The sequence below is a fragment of the Crocuta crocuta genome, unplaced genomic scaffold (assembly GCF_008692635.1).
Source record: "Crocuta crocuta isolate KB4526 unplaced genomic scaffold, BGI_CrCroc_1.0 scaffold529, whole genome shotgun sequence".
NCBI lineage: Eukaryota > Metazoa > Chordata > Mammalia > Carnivora > Hyaenidae > Crocuta > Crocuta crocuta.
This window is the reverse complement of record NW_027530362.1, coordinates 1,255,865-1,267,480: the sequence shown is the minus strand read 5'-3', so window position 1 is coordinate 1,267,480 and position 11,616 is coordinate 1,255,865. Positions and strand designations below refer to the sequence as shown.

The following is an 11,616-nucleotide window of genomic DNA, read 5'->3' as shown; positions in this document are numbered from 1 at the left end:
CCTGCTTCAGATTCTGTATCTCCCTCTCTCTCAGAAATAAATAAAACATTAAAAATAAATAAAAAAAGAAATGAAGAAAGTTTCAAAATCAAGAAAACAAAAAGAGCAAATTGAACCCAGATGAACCTGTACCAAACATCTATGTACATAGTTAAATTATTTCCTTATGATAGATCTTGAGAGAAAAAAAAAATGGTTCATCAGATCCACCTTCTACTGGAGGGAGTGGATATGTTTATTGGCATAGATTGTGGTGATGAATTCATGGATGTATACATCTCCCAACTCATCAACCTGTATGCATTAAATATATACAGTTTGTTTGTATGTCAATCTCACCTCAGTAATGTGGCTTTTAAAAATTACAAGTTAGGGGGCACCTGAGTGACTTAGTAGGTTAAGCATCCAAGTTTTGATTTCAGCTCAGATCATGATCTCATAGTTCATGAGATAGAGCCCCATGTGGAGCTCTATGCTAATAACACAGAGCCTGCTTGGGATTCTTTCTCTTCCCCTTCCCCACTTGCAAGTGAGCATGTGAGTACATACTCTTGTGCTTTCTAAATAAATAAATAAGTGAAAAAGTAAACTTTAAAAAAATCACGAGCTAGGAAAAAATGGTTCAAAGGAAAGAACATATTGAACCAAGATATATTTAAGTAAAATGTATCAGGTAACCTTCTTCATTGTTCTCCCTGAACCTCTTGAAGGTTGTATCGGTTTATATTTCTTCTACTCTTCTTAGTAGTTCCTTCTACTCTTGTGAATCCTGGGTAAAAGTAATTACTAAGCTCTGTTAATCTGAAAGGTAAAAATGATATGCCCCTGTTGCCTAATTTTCATTTCTTTGCTTATACTACTGAGGTAGGGCCTCTTTTCATATATTGATTAGCTGTTTTAAGTTTGTATTCCATTCATTGCCTCAATTTCCACTGACATTTACCTCTTTTCCTTGCTGATTAAGAAGAGCTGTTTGTTTATTTAACATGATCTTTAATCCCTTATCTATCATGACTCTAAAACCTATTCTCCAATTTGGCAGTTGCCTTTGGGTGTTGAATGGGTATGCTCTTTATTTGTTCATTATGCTATTATTTTTTAAGTGCATACAATCAAATAGATCATTTTCTTTCATGATTACTAAGTTTATTCAGAGAAAATGCCTTTCAGCTTTATTATAAAATTATTGAGTTTTCCCCTAATACATTATTTGTTCATGCATTATTAGTTCTTAATTCATCTGGAATTTATTTTATTGGAACAAGTAAAGTCATGTATCTTTTCCCACTAAATATCTAGCCAAACATTTATATTTTTCTCACTGAATTAACATGCCACCTTTTACCTTTACTAATTTCAAATATAAATAATTCCTTACTTTGTGTTTCATTGACTGTATTTTCGTGTATCATGCTGTTTTATTATTGTAGTTTTGCAACTTATGTTTAAATATCTTGTAGAGTAAGTCTATTGCCATTACTATTGCTTAATATTTCTAATTCCTCTCACATTTATCTTCTTTCAAATGAACTTTAGAATATTCAAATCCAAAAATGTTATCTCAAATATATATATGTATATATTGAGAAACAATATATTTATAATATTGAATCTATTAAAATACATAATATAATGTCTCTTTTTAGCATGCTTTTTTTTCTCAGTGCTGAACATTTGTCACATTCTATGTATTTCTCATTAAAATTTATTCTGAGGTATTTAATTGTTTTGGAGATCCCATGACTAATCATTTGTGACAGTGTTTTTTAAATATATTTTTGTTTTGTAACCTGTTAATTTACATATTCTCTAATAATTTTGGGGTGATTTGTTTTGATTTTCAAGGTAGACATTAACTTACAAACAATGATAGTTTTACCATATCTTTTCTAATAATAATAGTAATTCCTGTGTTCCTTTTCAATTGATTTTAGTAGCACTTTCTCAATCTTTGCCTTGTTTCTACATTTGGGAGGCATTCCTCTAGTGATCCATTAAGTTCGATCCTAGTTATTTTTTTTTTTACAGATATATTTGTGTAGTTTTAGGCATAGCTCTACATGTAGAACATATATGTAAACACTGATTGGAGAATTTTAACTGCTTTTACAAGTTAGGAGTGAATATTAAAATTGATCAATAACTTTTTATCTACAAATACTGTTTTCCACTACTGAGACCTGTATAAAAAAATGGTGTTTGTGGATGAAGTGTACCCCTCCGGATCTCATGTCGAGAAGCAAAGCTCAACAACACATCTCTTGCTATTCACTTGAACAGTGAGTTCAGTGTCTGTTAACTGTCTACAGTTAAAGCATACTTATTTCCAGCATCATTTGATGCCTATTTAATTGCAGTTTAATACGTTCACTGGGTTTGAATTTAATATGAAAGTGTAGTTCATTTATTATTTTTTTCTTAAAAGTATGACTCTTTTTGTTATTTATTTGTTTTGGGAGGGAGGGAGAAACCTAAGCATGCTTCATGAGGTCAGTGCAGAGCCCAAGGTCAGGCTCAAACTCCCAGCCACGAGATCATGACCTGAATGGAAATCAAGAGTCAGACACTTAGCTGACTGAGCCACTCGACTGCCCCTGTAATGCAAAATACTGAAGAAAGCATTTTCATCATCATAGCCATTATGGTACCTTGATTCTGCCTCTTCCCTATAATTAAAACACAAAGAATACAAATAGATTTTGAAGATATTTTTGCTTACCTCAAAAAAAACACCTTCATAAATTAAGATTCACTGAATTCTGAAGGATGTATACCTACCTTCTACCTGAAACTTTTTAATAGAAAGTTTATATATGAAGCAAATAAAGCCCCAGCCTCTTGCACTGGATGTACCTTTGTTTGTACTTTGAACCTCAGAGCCTGACATTGGATGAAGCTTCTATTAGCTTCATTCTGAACAAAGGATGATATCGCAACATTAGAGACACAAACACCGATTCATACTGAGTAGGTTTCCTCTTAGCCATTGAAGTTTGTTGTTGTCTGAGTTCAAAATAGAGCCTTTTGTGAAATGTATGCTGTGGGGCCTCACCATCTCTGCCAGTATATCAGACTCTGTCAAATACTGACACTCATAAATATAGGACGCTATTACTAATATCATCCTCATTTTACAGCCAAGAAAACCAAACTACAGGGAGGCAAAACAACTTACCTCGTGTAGCAATAAGGGCAGCAATAAAGGCAGCTCTTAGCTGTAAACCCAGATGGATGTGAGTCCAAATTCAGGGTCCTTTCCATTGTACTTGCAGCTTCATCTACCTACCTATCCGTGTCGTAACTCGACTTTTCTACCTTCTTCTGCAGGCCCGTGACCGAGGTGTAGACTAAGAAGTGGAGTCATGCTTCACACGGCCATATCATGTTGGCAGCCATTCCTGGGTCTGGCTGTGGTGTTACTCTTCATGGGATCCACCATCGGCTGCCCTGCTCGCTGTGAGTGCTCTGCCCAGAACAAGTCTGTTAGCTGCCACAGAAGGCGGCTGATCGCCATCCCAGAGGGCATTCCCATCGAGACCAAAATCTTGGACCTCAGCAAGAACAGGCTGAAAAGTGTCAACCCTGAGGAATTCATATCATATCCTCTGCTGGAGGAGATAGACCTGAGTGACAATATTATTGCCAATGTGGAACCAGGAGCATTTAATAATCTCTTTAACCTTCGTTCCCTCCGCCTAAAAGGCAATCGCCTGAAGCTGGTCCCTTTGGGAGTATTCACGGGGCTATCCAACCTCACCAAGCTGGACATTAGTGAGAATAAGATTGTCATTTTACTGGACTACATGTTCCAGGATCTGCATAACCTGAAGTCTCTAGAAGTGGGGGACAATGATTTAGTTTATATATCACACAGGGCCTTCAGTGGGCTGCTGAGCTTGGAGCAGCTCACCCTGGAGAAATGCAACCTGACAGCAGTACCAACAGAAGCCCTTTCCCACCTCCGCAGCCTCATCAGCTTGCATCTGAAGCATCTCAATATCAACAATATGCCCGTGTATGCCTTTAAAAGACTGTTCCACCTGAAACATCTAGAGATTGACTATTGGCCTTTACTGGATATGATGCCTGCCAATAGCCTGTATGGTCTCAACCTCACATCCCTCTCAATCACCAATACCAACCTGTCCACTGTTCCCTTCCTTGCCTTTAAACACTTGGTATATCTGACCCATCTTAACCTCTCCTACAATCCCATCAGCACGATCGAAGCAGGCATGTTCTCTGACCTGATCCGCCTTCAGGAGCTCCATATCGTGGGGGCCCAACTCCGCACCATTGAGCCTCACTCCTTCCAAGGGCTCCGCTTCCTTCGTGTGCTCAACGTGTCTCAGAACCTACTGGAAACTTTGGAAGAGAATGTCTTCTCCTCCCCTAGGGCTTTGGAGGTCCTGAGCATCAATAACAACCCACTGGCCTGTGACTGCCGTCTCCTCTGGATCCTGCAGCGGCATCCCACTCTACAGTTTGGCGGCCAGCAGCCCATGTGTGCCGGCCCAGACACCATCCGTGAGAGATCCTTCAAGGATTTCCATAGCACTGCCCTTTCTTTTTACTTTACCTGCAAAAAACCCAAAATCCGTGAAAAGAAGTTGCAGCATCTGCTAGTGGATGAAGGGCAGACCGTCCAGCTAGAATGCAATGCTGATGGAGACCCTCAGCCTGTGATTTCCTGGGTGACCCCTCGAAGGCGTTTTATCACCACTAAGTCCAATGGAAGAGCCACCGTGTTGGGCGACGGCACCTTGGAAATCCGCTTTGCCCAGGATCAAGACAGTGGGATGTATGTTTGCATCGCTAGCAATGCCGCTGGGAACGACACCTTCACGGCCTCTTTAACGGTGAAAGGATTCACTTCAGATCGCTTCCTTTATGCCAACAGGACCCCTATGTACATGACTGACTCCAACGACACCATTTCCAATGGGACAAATGCCAATACTTTTTCCCTGGACCTTAAAACAATACTGGTGTCTACAGCCATGGGCTGTTTCACATTCCTGGGAGTGGTTTTATTTTGTTTTCTCCTCCTTTTTGTGTGGAGCCGAGGGAAAGGCAAGCACAAAAACAGCATTGACCTTGAGTATGTGCCCCGAAAAAACAATGGTGCTGTTGTGGAAGGGGAGGTGGCTGGACCCAGGAGGTTCAACATGAAAATGATTTGAGGGTCTACCACTCATACTATTGTTTCTGTGTCATTGTGGGTAACCAGTGAGACAGCTGGCACGGTGAATTACTAGGTTAAAAGGCGGCCAGGTGCAGCTGCCCCTGTGTCAAAGCAGGGTCCATGGAAGCAGGAGGACTTCTTATGGAGACTCTCCACCTACAGGCAGGCAGACATGTGTCAGAGCCCTTCACAGTGGGATACTAATTGTTTGCATTGCAAATATTGGCATTCTGGGGATCTCAGTAATGAACCTGAACCTTTGGCTCATGCTCATGGACAGTTACTCAACATTTTCTACCACTGCAAAAACAAAAGAAAAAAAAATAAAAAGGAACAACCTACAATGTAGGATTTACATATTAAAAAGACACATTTGTCTAAAACATACTCTACAGAAAAATTTGTATCTCTGATTATCATTTGTTAAAGCCTTGCATCATACCATATTGTTGATTCAGCACCACAAAGAAATCAATATATTCTTTACTCTTTTTTTAAACATATATGCTGTATATGTTTTAAAGCAATATGAATGAGAGGTTGTGCTTTCAGTTACTCACCATTATAGTTCCAAGTGTGACCTCACCTTCCTTTACATAGAGATGACCCTTGAGACTAGATCCCTGGAGCTACAGGCAGAGGTATATGGAATGAGGAGTTTGTCTGATGTAGGATGCCAAGAAATAGGACCCAAGGAAAAACTGCTCAACTCTGTTAACTTCTGTTACTATAAATAAAGGCATGTGCCTAGTTTTGATACAGAATGGAATATTTTTTATACTTGTGATATCACACTGGACCAGTTTACTGTAACAAAGCTCTTGGTTTCTCCAGAAGGTTGTGTGCCACTAGTTGTACCAGTAAAATGCAAGGTAGGTGTTAATAATGAAGATGATCCATTTAAACACAGCTTGATTTTACTTTCATCAGTTGCGACTAACGGGTTAATAGGAAATGGAAGAGCATATAGTCATTATATATACTCATAGGGTAATATTTACCTTGTAGCTGAGATCAAGAATTCGATGCTCAAAAGCTCTCGGGATCAAAAGGAGTTTTTCTCAGATGCCAACACAAACCAGGGTGATCCAGGCATCCCATGATGTTAATGCAACTGAGGACCTGTTTGTTACAATGATAGCTGTCCGAAGGCTGGATTGCTGCCAGGAAATATCTAGCTACCACTCTGATGTTTTCTATTCAACTACTTACTATACATACAGTATTATCTTGAATGGGTAACTTCAGGGTTTTTCCCTGCTTCCTTTTATTTTGAAAATTATCTTGTGTACACAAGAGGAATTGGTCTTGTTTTTAGAGAGGTGAGGAGAAACAAGGTGAATTAAAAGCACTTCGTTTTTTCTCAGTGAGGAAAAACTAAGATCACTAGCCCTAGAAATATGTTAAATGGTGCAGATACTTTTAGCCCTCTGACCCAAGCATCTCTGCCCAATTCAGTTTACATTAATGACTGTTACTTAAAGTTAAAACGTTATAGTTTTTTTTTTTTTCTTTAAATGGCATCCTACCATTACCACCAATGATCTGGTTCAAATGAGACCTAATTCCACTGGCTAAATGTTCAGTGAATGGCTTTCAAGGCATATATTCATATGATCTGAGATAGCACTGAATATAGAGTGTATTCGTGAAATATGATCTATTTAATCAGCAAAGGACAGGTAGGAAATGTCTATACTTTGTACATTTTGAGAGGGACCTAAAAAATGAGACCCCTTTTGGACAGTAAACAGGAGCTCTCTGAGGTTTGGTTCTTGATGTATCTGATCGGGGGTTTGACTTTCAAAATAGATGGGATTTTTTTTTTTTTTTTTGGATTTGAAATTTTGAGGAGCTACGATAAAATTAAATTGACCCCAATAAAAAAAGTGACAGGTCCAGAAATTGTTTTGCCAATTGGATAGTAGCACGGTTAAACCCCTTTCTCCCTTAATAAAGGGTAGAAATGAGATAGAAAGATTGAAGAATTGCCTGTTTAAGTCATTTTTCATTTGACTTTCCTAGTGATATCATAGATCTTTTAGAAATTCATTTTCCACTCATGGCAATTACTTTATATTATATATCCAGTAATACAGATTGAGATTTTTCTGCAATTTCTTTTTCTTGTGTGCAGGTGGAATGCAATCTTTCACACTGAAAAGTGAACAAAGTGGAGGGCTAGTCTTTCAAAACTTAATAGAAAATACTTCATCTTAACTTACTATCGGACAAGAGAAACACTGAGCAATTAACAAAAGGGCTTTGTGATTCTAATTGCATTTTCTGTTAAAAGTTAACCAAAAACAGCTTAGTCAAATGAAATTGGATTAAAGTTACTCATCCATGAAGAGATTAAAAGATTTTGTGATTATTCCATTGGAAGAAGAGAGACTGCACTTTTTCAGAGGCTTCCATACCCTGATCTATGGAACAACAGATATTTAAGATATTAACAAGCATTCTCCCAAAAGAGATTTGATAGACTAATAAGTGGGGAAAATGCTGCATTCTTTAACCACCTCTTGATGTTCAAAATACACATGAGCCTAATAAATCCTCTGAAAGTCCTGTAAAGAAGAACTCTGTTTAATATTACTCACCTTAGTGTTTCTCTACTTGGGGATGAAGCACTTCCTTTTATGATGTAATGGTTAACATCTTGAAAAACTAGAGTTCCAGCAAACTTAGTTTGGTCAACAGTGGACTCACATAGTGCTCATCTGAAGTATTCATAATTCCAGTGTTTCCAATAAGAGTAAAATTACTCTTCAAATTGGGCTCCAATAGATGACAAAAAATTTACCACCTACACTAAGTGATCTGATCATAAAAATGGATTAGCCAGGTATTTCTAGGAGAATCTGCTACTTTCTGCCAGAAACATCACCTAATGGATTTACAGTTAACTGAATGGCTACTTAATTTTCTACACTCTTCACTAGTGGTGCAGTTTTGGGGTTCTTTTTTACATCCTGAAAGCTCTGACCAAGGGTTCCATTAACTAGCTCTAGGGCTTAGTATGGAATTACACACAAGGTAATTTCCCTTATGGCTTTAAATTACCTCTTTGTTAAAGTAAAATAGGCCATGGTAGAGAATAACAGCTCAGAGAGCACATGGGCCAAATTCTCTTCTTAATAGTCATCTCTTAAGTCGTCTTCTTCCCAGAGGATTTGTCCTAAAGTATCTCGAAGAAATACAATTCTTTGGCTCACCATTTAGCTCTGGGTTGAACTGCTGGGTTGGTTCAGCATTTCAGTTTTGTGTGTGTGTGTGTTTAACATTTTCAGAGGAATATTTATTTTCTCTAGGCATTAAATCTCTAGAAGAACAAATTCTCTGACTAGAGCTCTCATAGTCTGAGAGAATTGATCTATGTCCCCAGGTATCTGAAATGCATATTATTAGAGTAAGGTAACCCAACCAATCAGGCTTAGTGTATTCCTGGTGACAGATTTCTATTTGTCCAAATTTTCCTAGTACTCACTTTTTTAAACCTCATTTCATTTTCATTGCATTTGTAATTATGAACTCCTCAAATAGTATCAAAACTTGAAAATGTAAACCCAGACTTTCCAAACTTATACTTCCTAGTTCCTGAGGACATTTGTCAGATTTCTGGTTTTGCTCAAGCTTTCTCAGAAATTTTGCTTATCACCAACTCCCCCATAGTATGAAAACATTCAGGATGTGCTCCACAGTGTTGAAGGTGGATTCTTTATTCATTGTTGTCAAGTATTTTGTTCTCCTCAGTTCTCAGAGAAAACCAGAACTTACATCATCTTCTATGGGTTGTTTTTTTTTTAAGTTTGTATTTCTTAATCTCTACACTCAGCATGGGGCTCAAACCTACAACCCCAAGATCAAGAGTCAGGTCCTCTACTGACCGAGCCAACCAGGTACCCCTTCTATGACTTTTTTTAAAAAGGGATTATTTAAATCTCATCTGCATTGAAACATGACTTTTGTCACTTTCCATGACTCAGGTAGGAGCAAATACATTTATATTTTAGAAAATGTCAAAGAGAGGATGTGACCTTGGAGATGAAAAATTAAGTACAACTCCATGTAAATTAACTTACCCTTCCAGGTTTTCCCTTCATCTCTGGGTCTAGATATTGTTTTCACTTCAGGGACTATGCTCAGAAGCTGTTCAGCAACATGCAATATGTCTTCAGGCTTTTTAGAAAAGAAAAAATACATCATTTTCAGTGTAGAAGGCTAAGGCCTGACAAAAAGACATTATCAAGAATTTAAAGAAAGGTTAGAGGAAGATACTTGAATCCATTTTTATTCTATTTCCTTTATTGCTAAAATTAATAGTTACTATCTTCCAAGAACAAATCCTAAATTCTCTAAATTTAGGTTCTCATTCATCCCTGTTTGCTATGTCCTGGTCACCTTTAAATTGCTCACATGATCTATTCCAAAGGGATTTTGAGGCATATGAACCTAGTAACAAAACCTTTGGGGCCAAAGCCATTCATTCTACTGGGTACTTAGGTAAAAACACATCATTCTTTATTACTAAGATTAGGACCTAGCAACATTCCCCATGGGATTAGTAGATCACGTGCCTGGTTATTTCCATGAACTTTCTACCACTGACTTTGGGACCTCCATCCTTTCTGTTAAAATCCTTGGTATTTTCTGATAGAGCAGTTTTGGAGCAACTCTGCCTCTTTGTGTGGGAAGCCTTGATAATGAAATAGTATCTGAATTGTTGAGTTCAGAATGACGTGTGTTGGTTAGGCACCAGGTGCTTCCTGGTACTTTGGCAAACACTTAACAAATCTCTAGGTCACTGTTCTCCCAGCTCCTTCAAAAGCCATCCCCAAGAGAGCCCTCTTAGTCTCACTGGAGCAAAAGTTTGGCTACAGGGAAAGGAGAACTTCACAAATGAAGTCTACACAATCAAAATGATAGCTGATTTGCTATGACATTTAGCTAAGTCACATAATAAAAACTGGGTCTAGGAGCCGTAAGTTTAGATTTGCAAGGTTTAGCCAAGTAAACTATGGTTTACATCAATAATGACAAGTTTCCAAATGTGAAATTGGTGGTGTTTTGGGNAGTCCAGGACCTGATGTTCTTCCTTCAAAATATGCGAATCTGATCAAGATACACTGGCCTGTGCTTCAGATTGCCCTTCTCAGTTTGTCAAGGTCTTTAACACTACTTTTCCCTCCCCTGCCCCCATCTCCCTGGAGAGAAAATCCTAAATGAGAAGGAGGAAGAGAGCAGGAACTAGGAAGTCCCCTGAGAGCGGACAGAGAGGAAAGCTTTGGTTCCCTCCGCCCCCGCCCCCCCTGCCGCCATTCCTGCCTCCTTTTCCTGAGACCACTACTGTAATGATCCCTCCTCTGCAATGTCATCTCCCTGCTGCTCTCACACCTCATCAATGAATGCTCTCTCCAGGGAAAAGTCTTCTTTCATTGGTACGCAGAAATTTTATGGTAATTGTTAAACTGGAAATTGCCTTTAAAAAAAGAAAAGGAAAGAAAAGCTCCAACCTATCTCACGTAACACTTTAAAAGTTAAGACTTACCATTCACATAATCACAAGCTGACAGCAATCTGCAGGTTGAGTGATTCTGATTTTTTTTTCTCTCTTCTAGAAGCAGGTGGGTTGATATAATGCCAGCCCTAAATAGAAGCTTTATTTATAGCCTTAGCAGAATGAGAAAAGAGCTGGCATAATCAAGAGTGTACTGCATATTTTAAGGAAGGCTTTACCTTTAATATGCAAAGTAGCCATTAAAAGACCAAAAAAAAAAAAAAGCAAATTTACATTCTATTAAATTGGTTAACTGTATTAAATCCAGTAAAGTTCAAAAGAAAACTTTCTACACTGAAAATGGGTCAAAGATTTTACATCTACAGAACCAAAAAGAAAAAAACCCCAGAAATTTGTTGCCACGTTAATATTCTTTATTTTGGTGCATACCTCCTATTCTAATTCCTTTAATATTTTAAATCTCCACTACAGTATAATCAGTACAATCTATTACACAACATAATCAACAAATAATGATTAAACAGGAGATTCAGACTTGCAAAAAAAAAAAAGTGTGTTTAGCAACACACTGATCCATATACATACCTATGTGATAGCAAGAGACAGGAATTGAGTCACAAACTTTGTTGAGAAGCTATTTGGAAGAAAACATACTCTTTTCCTCCCTAGTTCTGAAATCCGGTATATTACACACATGGGTAACTTGTTATGCAAGTCAATTGTCTTATTTTTTTTTTCATATAGTTTGGAATGCCCAAATCATAATTTAAAAGCTATTGTTTATATATACATATATAAATATGTGGGAGAGGGTGGTTTGATTTTATAAGTGTTTAAAATGTAACTGTTTAAAGACTGATATGCTTGAGCAGAAGGGGAAAAGACCAAAAAAAAAAAAAAAAAAAAAAAA

At 37.8% G+C, this 11,616-nt stretch overlaps 1 protein-coding gene across 1 annotated transcript; it reads left to right on the top strand.

Moving 5' to 3' along the window:
* The first annotated feature begins 3,362 nt into the window (after positions 1-3,362).
* LINGO2 (leucine rich repeat and Ig domain containing 2) lies at positions 3,363-5,949 on the top strand. Its single transcript, XM_077766087.1, has one exon. It carries the CDS (start codon positions 3,363-3,365, stop codon positions 5,181-5,183), a length of 1,821 nt encoding a protein of 606 aa, XP_077622213.1. The 3' UTR covers positions 5,184-5,949.
* Positions 5,950-11,616: the final 5,667 nt, after the last annotated feature.

Coding starts and splice junctions, on each gene's coding strand:
- LINGO2 (XM_077766087.1), top strand. CDS start 3,363: ATGCTTCACACGGCCATATCATGTTGGCAGCCATTCCTGGGTCTGGCT.